The sequence below is a fragment of the Nymphaea colorata genome, chromosome 7 (genome assembly GCF_008831285.2).
Source record: "Nymphaea colorata isolate Beijing-Zhang1983 chromosome 7, ASM883128v2, whole genome shotgun sequence".
Lineage (NCBI taxonomy): Eukaryota > Viridiplantae > Streptophyta > Magnoliopsida > Nymphaeales > Nymphaeaceae > Nymphaea > Nymphaea colorata.
The window spans coordinates 8319008-8335461 of NC_045144.1; the positions used below are offsets into that span (position 1 = coordinate 8319008).

A 16454-nucleotide genomic window follows, 5' to 3' on the forward strand; every position below is an offset into this window, starting at 1 on the left:
CAATGAGTGTGAATGTAAACTTATGGCATGAAAGATTAAGCCATATAAGCATCAAAAAGATGCAGACTCTAGCACAACAAGGTTTAATACCTGACATAAATATAAATGATTTTGCGAAAAGCGAGTCATGTGTATATGGAAAAATGACAAGGAAACCATTTCCGTCTGAAGTAATTCGGGCCACTGAATTATTAGAGATAATTCATATTGATATCTGTGGACCTTTCAGGATCCAAACTCATAGTGGCAAGTTGTATTTCATAACCTTTATTGACGACTTCTCAAGATTTGGTTACATATACTTAATCAGATATAAATCTGAAGCACTTGAGAAATTCAAGGAATACAAATCTGAAGTCGAGAGACAACTTGGAAGAAATATCAAAATCATAAGGTCTGATCGAGGAGGAGAATACACTTCTAGTGAATTTCTCGAATACTGCAAAGACCTTGGAATTAATAGGCAAAAGACAATGCCTAGGACACCACAACAAAATGGTGTGGCTGAGAGGTGTAATAGAACCCTCTTGAACATGGCGAGATCCATGTTGGCAGGAGCACAATTACCAAAAGTTTTTTGGGGAGAAGCTGTGTTAACAACTATGTATACAATAAACCGAGTGCCCTGCAAAACAGTCCCAACCACTCCTTATGAAAGATGGACTGGTATAAAACCAGATTTGAGATATTTAAGGATATGGGGATCTGTAGCACACGTGAAAATTCTAGATCCAAAATTAGATAAACTAGATAATAGATCAGTGAGATGTATATTTATTGGATACCCAAAAGGATCCAAGGGCTACAGATTATATCATTCAACTATGGGACTTATAGAAAGCAGAGATGTAGAGTTCATAGAAGAACTAAATAATAAAGATTATGATCCAGTGGAATATCGAAATGATACACTGGATGATCTGATTTATTCAGATGAACAGTCTGGTAATGAACCGACTGGAGGTCAGTCTGGAAATGAACCGACTGGAGTTCAGTTTGGCAATGAACCAACTGAGCAAGAATCGTCTGAGGAACAGTCAGGAAATGAACCGACTGAAGATCAGTTAGGTAATGAACCAACTGATATGAATACATTGTCATCTTAGACGTTAACAGGACATAAAAGACCTAGAGCTCCTCCTTCATATTTAAATGATTATTATGTATATTTGGCAAAGGAGCTATGCTACCTAGCAGACATTGACGAAATGTCTGACAATCTGACGTATGATGAAGCGGTAAGCTCGCATGAATCGTCAGATTGGGTGAATGCTATGGATGAAGAAATTGAATCCATAGAAAAGAATAAAGTCTGGGAATTAGTAGATCTTCCTAATGACAGAAAACCCATTGGATGTAAATGGGTGCTAAGGAAGAAGTATAAAGCTGATGGATCAGTTGAAAAATTCAAAGCCAGACTAGTGGCGAAAGGTTTTTCCCAAAAGGAAGGAATTGATTACTCAGAGACCTATTCGCCGGTTGCAAAGTTCGCATCAATCAGAATAATTTTGGCTATCGCGGCATTCTATGACCTGGATATTTGTCAGATGGATGTGAAGACTGCTTTTCTGAACGGTGAGTTGAAAGAAACTATATATATGACTCAACCGCAGGAATATGTCATCAAGGAAAAAGAAGACAAAGTGTACAAGTTGAATAAATCGTTATATGGACTGAAACAGTCTCCAAGACAGTGGTATTTTGTTTTTCACAAAGCAATTACAAAACTTGGGTTTGTAACAAACCAACTAGACCACTGTGTGTATGTTTGGAAAAGTGGGAGTCTTTTCTGTATTTTATCATTATATGTTGATGACATATTATTAACAGGAAATGATAACGATATGATATACAAAACGAAGACTTGGCTAAACAAAAACTTCGAAATGAAGGACTTGGGTGAAACATCCTATATATTAGGAATAAAAATCACTCGAGAAAGAAACTCAAGAATCCTGAGTTTAAGCCAGGAACGGTATATTGATTATATCTTGAAGAAATTTCGTATGTTAGACTGTAAACCAATTGAGACTCCTATAACTAAAAGAGCAAACTTAAGCAGGAGTGATTGTCCCAGTGAAGGACAACAAATTAAATGTTCCATATGCACAAGCAGTTGGTAGTCTGATGTATTTAATGCTTTGTACCAGACCAGACATAAGTTTTTCTATCGGTCTGGTAAGTCGTTATCAAAGTAATCCTGGATGGCCTCATTAGCAAGCAGTCAAAAGAATTTTTCGGTATATTAAAGGAACAAAATGACTGAAATTATCTTATCAAGCAGATGAGCTAACTTTAGTTGGCTATTCTGATGCAGATTTTGCAGGCTGTAAAGATGATAGTAAATCCACTTCAGGGTATGTTTTTCTCTTTGGAGATGGGGCGATAGCCTGGTCCTGTAAGAAACAGGGATGTGTTGCTCAGCACACACAGGAAGCAGAGTATGTAGCATGCAATGTTGCAACTACTTTTGCTGTCTGGATAAATCGGTTCTTGAAAGACTTGAAATTAGATCTTGCTCATGAACCGGTCCAACTGTACTGTGATAATCAGACAGCAATATCTCTTATGAAAAATGGAGCTGTTAGCTCAAAGAGTAAACATATAATGGTGAAATACCATTATGTTCATGAAATGATCGAGAAAAATGAAATCTCGGTTGATTACTTGCCTACCAATGATATGGTGGCTGATCCCTTAACTAAGGGGATATCTGAAGATTTGTTTTCAAAGCATGTAGCCCATATGAGGCTAAGATATATTTGAAGGTTGTGAAGGAAAAACCATTGAATGGAAAACCTCGCTGTAAACCTTGAAAAAGGTTTAGGTTACGTTGGTTAAGCCAATTATGGAAAACCACGTAACAAATTGAATAAAGAAAACCCACATATAGTGAAAGAAAACTGACGATCTCATGGCCAAGTGAGAGATGTTGGATAGTGGCTATTGAGCCCTATCCGAATATCTAGTAACTGCTAAGCAGTTACTAGATTTTAATCTAAAAGTGCTCCTAAAAATCCTCCTAAGAAATCTCCCACGTAACCGCAGCTAGGGTTTGGGGAAAACCTAAAGGGCTGGGCTTTAAATTCCTAGCAAACTCTTGAGATTTAATAATCCGTGAGAAGTCCTTTGGAAGAAAACCCCAAAACTGACTTTGTCATCTTCCTCTTCCTTTTCCTTTTGCTCTTGTCTGCTGTTCTTCACAGGGGACGCTGGAGATTTGCTGATTCCACAAAAGGGACTCTTCTGCTGTAACGCAAAACGTCCAACAGTCCTACCAAGCAAGAAAGCGACCAAGCTGAGTAACATGAACCTATCATCATATGCTTATCTTCTATTTTTTACAGAGAAAAGAGGGCAGAGGACAAACGCCAAGATAAAAACGTTATTTAAAGTGAGGTGCAAGCAACCTAGCCAGTCTGCATTAAAAGGAGGATTTGAAATGAAAAAGAATTATCTATGAAGATCAGCTCATAGATTTTATTAAAGATGATGTCTTCATGTATCACAGTTCCAATCATTATTTGCAGTAATCTTTGAAGAAAATAGCAGAGATTAGCATGTGCACATTAGCAGCAACAGAACAAAAGGAAGGAACTTATCACCTAGTTTTGCTCATCTTCCAAAAGTCTTAAAGCGATATCTTGTGCCAACAACTAAAACAGTTTCATGTACAGAGAGAGGATGTAGAATACTTCAAAAAAAAAGGAGACTTGTTAATATAAACAGTTGTTACATAAAGCCATCTTAACCGAGCCATTTGATGCCAAAAGAGTTCCTTTAAACCCTTCCTCTGCCGGCTCAAATTCCATCCTGCTTCCCAAAAGTTCATCTGCATTCAAATTACCAACATAAAGGTCGAACAAGCAGCAAGATAGGCTATAAAAGTGGCAGTGGGAAAGTAAATAACCTGCAATATCACGATTCTCATGTACTTCTGTGTCAGTAACCCAAAGAACATCTCCAGGCAGTATGTTCACATCAGCCAACGAAGCAGAATCATCTTCAATTTCAACTGAACCTTTATGTAATTTCTGGTTCTCCTTCACAATCTGCAAATGCCATCCCAGTCATTGCAATGCAAAGCAACGTAAAACAATCCATTAATGGAATTTTGTGAATTAATTATGCTAGCACAGGAATAAAGAACTAGTTCTGGTTTTCAGTTCCATTAAGATTGTCAAAGAACATCCAGCTGGAAAAAGCACCAGATCTCACTGTCTGTGTGTGCAAAACAACTATAAATAGAAACCGCAGCAGTCAGAAGGAAACAAATTTTCATTGCTGCCAACACTTTATTGTATTAATACTATGAAAAAATTGCCTTCCTCATGCCTTCAACTAAAAAAGGCCATAAATACATTAAAGTATCTTATAATGCAAAAGCAACTTGACATAAGTTAAAACACCTTACACGAAGAAAAAATTATGTAGCCTTCCCTCCACTTGTTTTAAGCCATTAGGTTGCCTACAAAAGCCAAATATCTCACCATTCCGGCATCTAAATTATCTCCGAAATTCAAATCATTATTGCCATTCACTCGAAATTTAACAGGACAAAAAAGATATTTAAAATGCAAAGACTGAACTAATATCTTGGTTGTGTCGCACAAATACTTCATTTGGCACTGGAACCCCATCATGGTCATGTCACATAGGTGTCCATATATATACAATAATAATAATAATAGTTGTTTAGAAACAATAAAATTAACAACTAACAAGCTATGATTCTATCAATGAGAAAAAAAAAAAGTGGCAGTTGCACATCTGTACCCAAGTCTAATTTGAAGAGCCATTAAAAAACGCTACGTGGACCTAGACAGTAAACCTTCAAGAAATACTGGGTATAGAATAGTGATGCTGGCACCTAAGAAGTCATACTCAATCGAAATGGGGAAAATAAAGAGGAAGAAAAAGAAAAACAAGGTCAAAGTAGAGCTTTTAAGAAAACACCAGCTCAATATTCTAGAAGATATAACAGACATGGAAAATAAATTTTTGGGTTAAGACTTTGAGTATTTCTTGTTTATGTGTTTAGGCTGCTGCCAAGTGCTTAGGCATATGCTTTCAACTAAAAAGCTATGTCACATCGGTGTGGAGTGCGGGTTTATATACTGTGCCGATTCAGTAATGTTATTTATTTATTTTTAATAGTCTTATCTATCTATATTTACATTTTTAACCATTTTATATTAGGGCTACTTTAGTTGGGTCGCCAAAGACATGTTAACTGCATTATGTGTCGTGTCGGAGCTGCAGCGGCACCCAGCTGTTTAGGCACACCTATGAGACATAACTGAAAAGACCCCGAACACAACAAATGGTTCATAGACATCACCAAACTAGTGTTGCACACACAACACAATTTAGGAACATTCATCTATTACCTTTTGTGATCATGATTGCTTATTTTCCACCAGTTAGTAATTTTCTTCCAAGGTATTATTGTCAACTACATTATTGTTGTAGCTTTTTTACATAAAATTTTCAGTTACAGTGATTTTACAACTCTCGTCCAAGAGTTAGAACTTGAGATTGTAATAAATAAATAAATAATATAATATATTATAGAATCGTTTTACATAATCTGATAAAATACGTAGGTTCTGCATTAGTTTTCATTAAAAATCATGTTTAATTCATATTTTTAAGAAATAAAAAAGGATATCTAGTTTCGATGCATTGTGAGGCACTGATTTTATACGCAATTAATTTTCCTTTCTTCACCAAAACTTAGCATTTATTAAATAAAATAAATAAATCTAATCCATCAATTTAGTTTGATTCATTCATATGTTCAAGTGGCTTCAAGGTGGGGAATACTGGTGCTATATATATATATATATATATATATATATAATGGCAAAAAAATCATGCGATATTTTTTATACCACAATACTAACGAGAAAAATAATAAAAATGAAAAAAACTGAAAAAAGTGCCCTTAAAAAAAACGTGAAGAAATAATTTTTTTTTTGTTTTCACCGCATTTTTTACCTGCCTTTTTCCTTTTTTTCCCTCTTTTTTAAGGTTAGTGACATCAGGAATGTTCCTTTCATTTCATTCTTAGCATCACTAAGCCATTCTTTAATGCATTCTTATTAGTTTCTCATCTGTTTGGTTTTACCTAGATTATTTTTTTTATTTTTGTGCCCCAAAAGCTTAATGAGATTTTCCCAAAATTTCTCAAGAAAAACAATATTGCCGAGAAATACTAGATCATTCATGATGATCATCTAATCTATTATAATGGACGGTAGAGAGAAAAATAAGAAAAAAAAATGATGGACATTTTCACCATCTAGTATTAGTTCACACCTTTGCTAGACTCACTATTCACTCAATATATATATAAGGTGTTCCCAAACCTACTTATGAAAAGTTCGCTTTCATGGATGAACCTACTTATAAAAAGTTCACTTTCAAGGATGATGTGCTCCTTGATTGATTCCATTGTCAGAAATATTTTTTGCTGGTTCTTCATTGGCAAGGTTTTCCTCATATATTAAAAAAAAATATTTTTCTTTGGAAAATCATCGGAGTTCAAAAATAAAGAATATAGAAAAAATTATGAAACTCAGCTTCTACTAAATTTCCAAGAAAAATATCGATGCAAATTTACGGTAGTCATTAAAACATGAAAAGAACAAAATGTTTAAAGTAGACTCTAAAATGAGTTTCTTACTCATGAGAATCTTTTGGCGATATATTGAAAACTAATGACTCAGTGTGAGGTAGAGTTGTGAACATTGTAAATTTGTTTACAATCGTGTCATCTTTTAGGCAATTTCTCTTTGCAAGTCTTGTGGGTGTTCTCTTTTGTATGCTTCCGAAGAAAGTTTAATGTTTAAAAACCATGATGGTAGCTATACTGTGAGATTTTTAGACTATAAAGAAAAACAACATAAAGAAGAAAACGAATTTGAAGAATTTCGAAGCCAGATAGAAGATTAAATGGAAGCCTTAGAAAATAATTGTATTCTACTTCCTAAGGGATTTGACTTATCAGAAGAAGATATCCTTAGACTAGAAATAAAATTAGTCGCAGAAGAAAAAATTCAAGAGGAAGATAACCTATACATAGATCCCACGGAAAATATCAGGATAAATAGACTAGAGGATGCTTATATGCAGAATCCAATGAACATCTCAAAAAATCTTATGGAAATAGATACCCCAGAATCTTCCTTAGTTACTACAGGGAGATCACCACAAGATCAACAACAACCTCAACAACAAGCACAACCCCCGTCAACTTCACCTGTACTATTCTATTTACCTGGACAACCCCCTAGAAGACCTTATGTATGATATAAAGAAAGAGATACCTATACCCCTAAGGGTAAAAGAATGCCTTTAGAAACCATAGACAGAAAAGATTTAATAGATGAAGGAAGAATTTTGAACATAAGTGCTCATGATCTGTAATTATTACCCTCAGTAATAGACATGTGGTCTCAACGAGTTGCTAGGAAATGGGACAGGATGAATCAAGAAATGTGGACAACAGAAGAAATGTACAATTGGGCAGAAAAATTTTTAGGAGAAACCGCTAGAGCATCTTCGGAAGCATACAAAAGAGAACACCCACAAGACTTGCAAAGAGAAATCCTTGTAGGCAAAAATATTTATAACTTTACCGATAAAAAACAATTACTCTTACTAGGATACCAAACAAATACAGGGTATGATAAACAACAACAAGACTCGATCAGAAATACGCAGAGAAGAAGAAGTTTGTGTAACTACTGAACATCAAAACATTGGCATCGTTAGTCACAATAGTATTAAACAATTATTACGAAACCATAATAGATTTATCCATATTGGTTTAATAATTATAGGAATTAAGGGTTTAGCCAGAAGAAATCTAGGAACAAAAGTATTAATCACTTTACTAGATAAGAGATGAGCAAACGATGCTAGGAAGGCCACTATAGCAAGTATGAAAATTGATATGTCTAACAACAAAGGCATATTTTATTGTGCACCCGATTTCTTGCTAAGCATAAGAGACCTTGAACATATCATCATAAGAATTCAAACTAAAGGATATTAAACATTTACAGGAAAGCTAATTTACTTGTAAATGTCAGATTCTTAGGAAAAGTAACTAATAGTAGTACTACAAAGTACAAAATCGATACTAAGGCTATAATCGAATCTATGACTAGTAAAGGTATCAGGATGATTAAGCCTATGACTATTGATCCTGAAGAATTAGAAGACTTAGATTGGAATATTAGTAAAAATCTCGAAATAAAGACTAATGTCAAAGTTCCTGAAGAAAGTTTAATGTTTAAAAACCATGATGGCAGGTATATTGTGAGATTTTTAGACTATAAAGAAAAACAAAATAAAGAAGAAAACGAATCTGAAGAATTTCGAAGCCAGATAGAAGATTATATGGAAGCTTTAGGAAATAATTGTATTCTACTTCCTAAGGGATTTGACTTATTAGAAGAAGATATCCTTAGACTAGAAATAAAATTAGTCGCAGAAGGAAAAATTCAAGAGGAAGATAACCTATACATAGATCCCACGAAAAATATCAGGATAAATAGACTAGAGGATGCTTATATGCAGAAACCAATGAACATCTCAAAAAATCTTATGAAAATAGATGCCCCAGAATCTTCCTTAGTTACTACAGGGAGATCACCACAAGATCAACAACAACTTCAACAACAAGCACAACCCCCATCAACTTCACCTGTACTATTCTATTCACCTGAACAACCCTCTATAAGACCTTATGTAGAATATAAAGAAAGAGATACCTATACACCTAAGGGTAAAAGAATGCCTTTAGAAACCATAGACAGAAAAGATTTAATAGATGAAGGAAGAATTTTGAACATAAGTGCTCATGATCTGTAATTATTACCCTCAGTAATAGACATGTGGTCTCAACGAGTTGCTAGGAAATGAGACATGATGAATCAAGAAATGTGGACAACAGAAGATATGTACAATTGGACAGAAAATTTTTTAGGAGAAACCGTTAGAGCATCTTGGGAAGCATACAAAAGAGAATACCCACAAGACTTGCAAAGAGAAATTCTTTTAGGCAAAAATATTTATAACTTTACCAATAAAATACAATTACTCTTTCTAGGATACCAACCAAATACAGGGTATAATAAACAACAGCAAGACTCGATCAGAAAACAAGAGCAACTTCAAATTAAAGACTAGCGCTATATTAAACCTTTTTTACAAGATTTCTTTTATTATAGTTCCTTAGCAGGTTGTTTTTATAATAAAAAGTTAGGAGAAAGCCTATTTCTCAAGTTACAAGATCCCTTGGGTTCTGAGATTCATAAAAAATATAAAGAAAAAGAGAAGATGCCCCACCTAGATAACATTAGTATAAGGATTCAATTTATTATTGAAGAATTAGTAAAGAAATGTATTGAGATAACCATTTCCAAACAATTAAAAGGAGAATATAACTTTTGCAAACAAATTTTTACACCACAAAGATATGATAGAGAACCTAGACACCCAAAAACTTAAAAGACAAAAGATAAAGATAAACGACGAAGATACTACCTTTGTAAATCTAATGCTAGAAAACCCTATCTTGACAAACATAGACATGTTAGAAAATATAATACCCAAAGGGATTATAAAAACAAGTTAACATGCTTTACTTGTGGAAGTCCTGAACATTTAGCTAAAAACTGTTCAAAACGAAAAAATCTTTACAATCCTTGTTGACTGTCTAAATGAGGATGTATTAGTTTTAGATGAATATATTAGCGATACTGAAAGCATCTATAGCATTGTATCTATAGAAGAATCATTTCATGCTCCTAATTCCTCTGACGAAGAACCTTGTAGTGATAGCTGCATGAGTCATAACATAATCGAATCAAGTAGAAAATATGGAGAGTCCTTAACCCTGCAGCCTAACGCTTGTTTAGACTGGAAAAATTTGGCCCTTGTAAGTTATGGTTAAACTTTCCATGGGTACAGTGCTTCCCATGTAAAACGTAAGCATCATCCGTTTGAGAAGAAACGTGATAAACTTCTCTTTGGAAAAATCCCCCAAGTTAAACATAGGATTTACGTTGTAGATGATCGCCTCAAAATCTACCCTGGAAAAACCCTCCAGGATAAATAAGAGTTTTACGTTTGTAAATTTTCGGCTTAAAAATTTACCCTGTGACGCACCCCACAGGATAAGCTCTGGGTCACATCCTGAAGCAAATCGTTTCGAGGCACTTTTAGAAGATCGTTGTAGTTGCGGACCTTCTTTATGTAAATAAAGCAACGTTGCGTGAATAAAGAAGAAGGAATGTTACACGCGTCAAAAAAGTGAACACGTGGCTTGCCATTGAAGAAAAGACGAAGCAGCTACTGTAGCAGTCACTGTAGCAATTACTGTAGCGCACTGTGGCACTTTTTGGCTTTTTGGACGCGTTCGACTGCCACCTCATCCAGCACACGACAGCTGTCCACCTTCGAGTTCCTTCGAGTGTAAGTGCTTTTGTTTGTTTGCGTTTAGCTTGTTCGGGAAGAAATGCTATTTCTTTTCCATATTGTAATTTGTTTTCAAGTCCGGTGCCTATAAAGGCACCACCCCAGCGTCTGTATCTATCATCCTCACATCTGTCCTCCATCCGACTCCGAATGCTTGCTCCGGAGTGCTTGACTCCCTCTCCCTTCCCCACTCCACTTCCTTTTCTTCTCCACTCCCATGTTGTTGTAAGAAGCGAACTGGCGCTTTCGTGCAAAAATCCGGCCCCCCTTTATAGCTGGTATCAAGATGGCCTCTACAAACCAGTTGCCCCTTGTCTCACACCTAGGATTACCAATCTTTCCACCTGATTCAAATTTGGTCTTTCGAACTTCTTTAGGCCTCATCCTTGATCTAAAAGATCAGGTCCTTCTAGACAACCTTTGGCAAAACAAAAGAAATCCCTCATACCCAAAAATCCTTTCCTTATTAGCCAGCCATCTCAACTTGAAAAACAGACAACTTCAATCCAAAACTCTGCCAGAACTCTCCCTGGATCATATACCCCTCCGACCTTAAAGCTTGGATGCTTATCTTACCCTAGAAAGGAGCCTAAAAGCAGCCCAAGCAGAAATAAGTTGGCGAAAAAAGGAAAAAGAAGAGCTAAATGAAAAAATACAAGCTCTTGAAACAGAGAATAAACTCCTCAGGTAACATGTTGAAGAAGAAATTAGAAAATTAGGAGAAAAAAGAGAAACAGTTCCCCCAAACATCCCGTTAGTCAAGGAACAAATCTATCATTTGGTGATGAAGACAAAAAGAAAAGAACAAGTTGACATGCAAAATCTATTAAGGACCATGACACGACATTCAAAGAAGAGAAAGCCTAGTTTGGAATTTGTTTTGCTGAAACATAGACACAACCCACATGAAGTGGTAGGACCAAGAGATTCAGGGGATAAAACTCCCCTCCAAAACTCTTTTGCAGCAAGGATTTTTAAAACGAATACTGGTTACGAAAGAAGAGCAGGTAAAACATCTTGATTTTCATTGGCGATTGGCATACACATTTAGACATTGAAACTATTCCTCCTTCGTATGAATATCCTTGTGAAGCGAAACATGAAATTACAATCAATATCTACACTTCACTTTTTCCCCTGCAAACTCGTATTCCTGAAGAAAATACCAGTTATAAAGGGGGGCCGGATTTTTGCACGAAAGTGCCGGTTCTCTTCTGATATATAGGGGCCGGATTTTTGCACGAAAGCACCGGTTTGCTTCTTACAACAACATGGGAGTGGAGAAGAAAATGAAGGGAAGTGAGGAAGGGAGAGGGACTCAAGCACTCGGAGGCGGATGGAGGATAGATGTGAGGATGATGAATACAAACGCTGGGGTGGTGCCTTTATAGGCACCGGACTTGAAAACAAATTACAATATGGAAAAGGAATGATTCCTTCCCGAACAAGCTAAACGCAAATAAACAAAAGCAGTTACACTAGAAGGAACTCTAAGGTGGACAGCTGTCGTGTGCTGGATGAGGTGGCAGTCGAACGCGTCCAAAAAGTGCTACAGTGCGCTACAGTGTCCGCCGAAGTGCTACAGTAACTGCTACAATGACTGCTACAGTAGCCGCTTCGTCTTTTCTTCAATGGCAAGCCACGTGTTCACTTTTTTGACGCGTGTAACATTCCTTCTTCTTTATTCACGCAACGTTGCTTTATTTACATAAAGAAGGTCGGCAACTACAACGATCTTTTAGAAGCGCCTCGAAACGATTTGCTTCAGGATGTGACCCAGAGCTTATCTTGTGGGGTGCGTCACAGGGTAAATTTTTATGACGAAAATTTACAAACGTAAAACCCATATTTATCATAGAGGGTTTTTCCAGGGTAGATTTTGAGGCGATGATCTACAACGCAAATCTTATGTTTAACTTGGGGGATTTTCTCAAAAAGAAGTTTATCACGTTTCTTCTCAAACGGATGATGCTTATGTTTTACATGGGAAGCACTGTACCCATGAAAAGTTTAACCATAACTTACAAGGGCCAAATTTTTTTGGTCTTAACAAACGTTAGGCTGCAGGGTTAAGGACTCAGCAGCTCCATCCCTACTTTTCTCTAGTTGTTTCCAATTTCTTCTTCGTATTGTTCATTATTATCTCATTCTCCTTCATCAACAACGTTCCACTCATCTTCATTGTCATCTCTATGAATGACTGGTTCGACATTTTGATCTTCACCGGTCCATTCTGCAGGACTACTATCATAGATTTGGCAGAAGTGTTCACAGAGGCCAGAGTTTATCTGTAAGATACTTTGGAAAGGAATGTAAAATTTCTCAGTAAGCCAAGTATCTACTAGGAAGATTCGTGTATTTTTATCTTCAGCTACCTTACAAGTAGATCTTGTCCACCGGCCATGTTGGTCTACAGCAATTGTATAAGCTCTCCAATGCTTCAGTTGGGAATATACGTCTTCATTAATAAGAAGAGTTCGAAGAGTTTCTTCAGGAATACGAGTTTGCAGGGGAAAAAGTTTAGTGTAGATATTGATCGTAATTTCATGTTTCGCTTCACAAAGATATTCATACGAAGGAAGAATAGTTTCAATGTCTAAATTAACATATCCATAAGGCTTTATGTTTCCAATTTTAAACATCCTTCTTAATGTGTATGCCAATTGCCAATGAAAATCAAGATGTTTTACCTGCTCTTCTTTCATAACCAGTACTCGTTTTAAAAATCCTTACTCCAAAAGAGTTTTGGGGGAAAGTTTTATCCCCTGAATCTCTTGGTCCTGCCACTTTCTAAGGTTAAGAGTGGCTTGTATAATGGAAAATTCTTGTGCACATTCACATAAAGAACTTTCTACATGTGGGTTGTGTTTATGTTTCAGCAAAGCAAATTCCAAACTAGGCTTTCTGTTCTTTGAATGTCGTGCCATGGTCCTTAATAGATTCTGCATGTCAACTTGTTCTTTTCTTTTTGCCTTCATCACCAAATGATAGATTTGTTCCTTGACTAATGGGATGTTTGGGGGAACTGTTTCTCTTTTTTCTCCTAATTTCCTAATTTCTTCTTCAACATGTTACCTAAAGAGTCTATTCTCTGTTTTTAGAGCTTGTATTTTTTCATTTAGCTCTTCTTTTTCCTTTTTCCACCAACTTATTTGTGCTTGGTCTGCTTTTTGGCTCATTTCTACGGTAAGATAAGCATCCAGGCTTTGAGGTCGGAGGGGTATATGATCCAAGGAGAGTTCTGACAGAGTTTTGGATTGAAGTTGCCTGTTTTTCAAGTTGAGATGGCTGGCTAATAAGGAAATAATTTTTAGGTATGAGGGATTTCTTTTGTTTTGCCAAAGGTTGTCTAGAAGGACATAATCTTTTAGATCAAGGATGAGGCCTGGAGAAGTTCGAAAGACCAAATTTGAATGAGGTGGGAAGATTGGTAATCCTAGATCTGAGTCAAGGGGCAACTGGTTTGTAGAGGCCATCTTGTCCTGTAAGAAGAAAAATATCAAATGAAACAATGCATTCTATCTTGTCTACCGTGACTAATGTCTACATGTAGAAGTGTCATTTGAAGAACGAGATGAAATGTTTGAACCCTTTCTTGTTTCATGTCATCAACTAACTGTTGCATGCTTAAAACAATGTCTAAAAGATCATCACTAATTTTTTTGATCTCGATGGAGAAAGCAGGGTTAAGGTCATGTAACCTTACTCTGTATTGGTCGAGATAACTTACAATTTTATTAAATTTTCTTATTTCAGATTCATAAACATCAATGTCTCTATTCATCTTTTAGCAATCTACTTAACATATCGGCTAGACGATTGTTTCTCCTTTTATGTGTTCAAATGTTACTTTATAATTTTGGTTTATAAGGATATCTTTAAAGGATATCCATCTTCTCTGACTTATTCTTTTAGAATTTTTATTTTCGTAAAACTTTACAATAGCATCACAATCGGTCCTAACTTTTATTTCTTTTTTGTTGAGCAAAAATAAGCGAAAACTATTGAGCCCATATATTACTGCAAGAATTTCTTGATCTATACTACTGGAGAGTCCCTTTTCTTTGTACTGGCCGCTGCTATATCTGCAGACGACTTCAGTTACTAGTTGGAAAAGGTAAACTACTGAATTTAGCTTTAAGACATGCATCACAAGGAGAATCATGCTTGGAAATAGAAATGTTTTCATTCAATGAAAAAGACTTATCAAATGAAGGATGTCCAAGTCTCATATGCCATATATGAGCTGTCTTATTACTAGGAGAAGCAAACAAAGCATGTGAAGTAGTTGGAAGAAGAAGATGGTAAAGTCCACCGCTCAAGTTATCCACTCCAATCAGCTTCCTCGACAAAGGGTCCTGAAAAGCACAACAGGTTGGAAGAAAAACAGCAATACAATTAGTGGTCTTGGTGAACTTTAGAACTGATAATAAATTGTATTTAAAATTAGGAATATATAGGACATCAGTAAGCTGAATATTGGCTGAATGGTAAACTGTTCCAGTAATAGAGACTAGTGTTTGATGTCCATTGGGTGGGTTAATGACACGATGTTTTGGTAGACTTTTGATATTAGAAAGCAAATGTAAATGAGGGGTCGTATGGTCTGAGGCTCCGGTGTCAATAATCCAAGGAAAATGAGTTGAGAATGATTGTTTACCTGCTAGATTAGCGACAGCTGGTGAAGCATCAACATTTAACTAAGATGCCAATTGACTGACCTGTTCTTCGGTAAGTTGTGACAAAACAGCACTGACTTTTACATTGTTTGCCAATGTTCCTCCCTGTTGTGCCTTTTCAATTTTAGATGAATCACCAGTTGAACCTGCAGCCTTAGGATGATTTGGAGGGTAACCATGAAGCACATAACATCGAGATTTTATATGCCCAAGCATTCCACAATGATCACATTTTGGTCGAGGACGATTGCGAGTAGCATTAGGCATCCTTGCCTTATTCCGTTTGGTATATGATGTAGGAGAAGACCTGGCAGCAAGAGCTATGTTATTGGATCCAGACATTTTTGGTGTGAGAAGACGTTGAGTCTCTTCTTGAAGCAACATAGTATATACCCTATTAATGTTGGGTAGAGGATCGATAGCAAGAATCTGACTTCGAAGATTGCTAAAACTTTCATTCAATACCATTAGGAACTGATAAACTTTTTCATGATCTTGACATGAATGAAACTCTTTAAACGCACCACAAGTACATGCAGACACAGTTGAATAAGATCCAAGTTCATCCCAAAAAGTTTTAAGTGTAGTGAAGTAGACAGCTAATGAATTGCGTTCTTGGCGTAAATCAGATATCATCTTCTTAAATTGATAAATATGAGCAGCTTTACCTTGAGAGAAACGTTCTTGAAGATCAATCCAAACCTCGTGAGCTTCACTGGCATAGATAACGCTATTTGCTATTTCATTGGATAATGAGTTAAGAATCCATGATAGAACCAAGTCATTACAGCGAACCCATGGCATGTAGTCCGAGCTAGTGGTTGCGGGTTTTCAAATAGAACCATCAACAAATCCGAACTTGTTCTTGGCACTCAGGGCCATTTTCATTGCCCATCGCCATGTGAAATAGTTGTCTCCAACAAGGGGATTGGTCACTAAAATAGCACCAGGATTATCAGAATGGTGCACGACGAAAGGTGACTCATTCTGATCACCAGAGATATCAGTCCGATCAACAAGAGGAGTTGTCGCCATAGTCAAAGAGAGGGCAGTAGGAGAGCGGCAGAGGCACCGGGCTGTTGAGCGCTCGAGCGGGTGATTCAGGAGCACTTGAGCGGATGAGATTTGGACGTTGGAGCGGTCGAGGGAAAAGATGGGGTGCTCGAGTGAGCGATGCAGGAGCACTCGAACAGGTTTGGGCGCTCGGGCGAATAGAGCCTTGAGCGGGCGCTGAAGAATCGCAGCAGGAGAAAACCCTAGCTTGGGCTTTTGAGATATAGCCGC

General features: G+C 36.5%; 1 protein-coding gene across 1 annotated transcript; it reads right to left on the reverse strand.

The window, feature by feature from the left end:
- Positions 1–3716: 3716 nt before the first annotated feature.
- Positions 3717–16205, reverse strand: LOC116257108 (uncharacterized). Its single transcript, XM_031633724.1, has 4 exons — positions 16013–16205; positions 15213–15907; positions 3911–4052; positions 3717–3832 (listed from the first exon to the last, which is right to left on the reverse strand). Exons 1-4 carry the CDS (start codon positions 16203–16205, stop codon positions 3717–3719), a joined length of 1146 nt encoding a protein of 381 aa, XP_031489584.1.
- Positions 16206–16454: the final 249 nt, after the last annotated feature.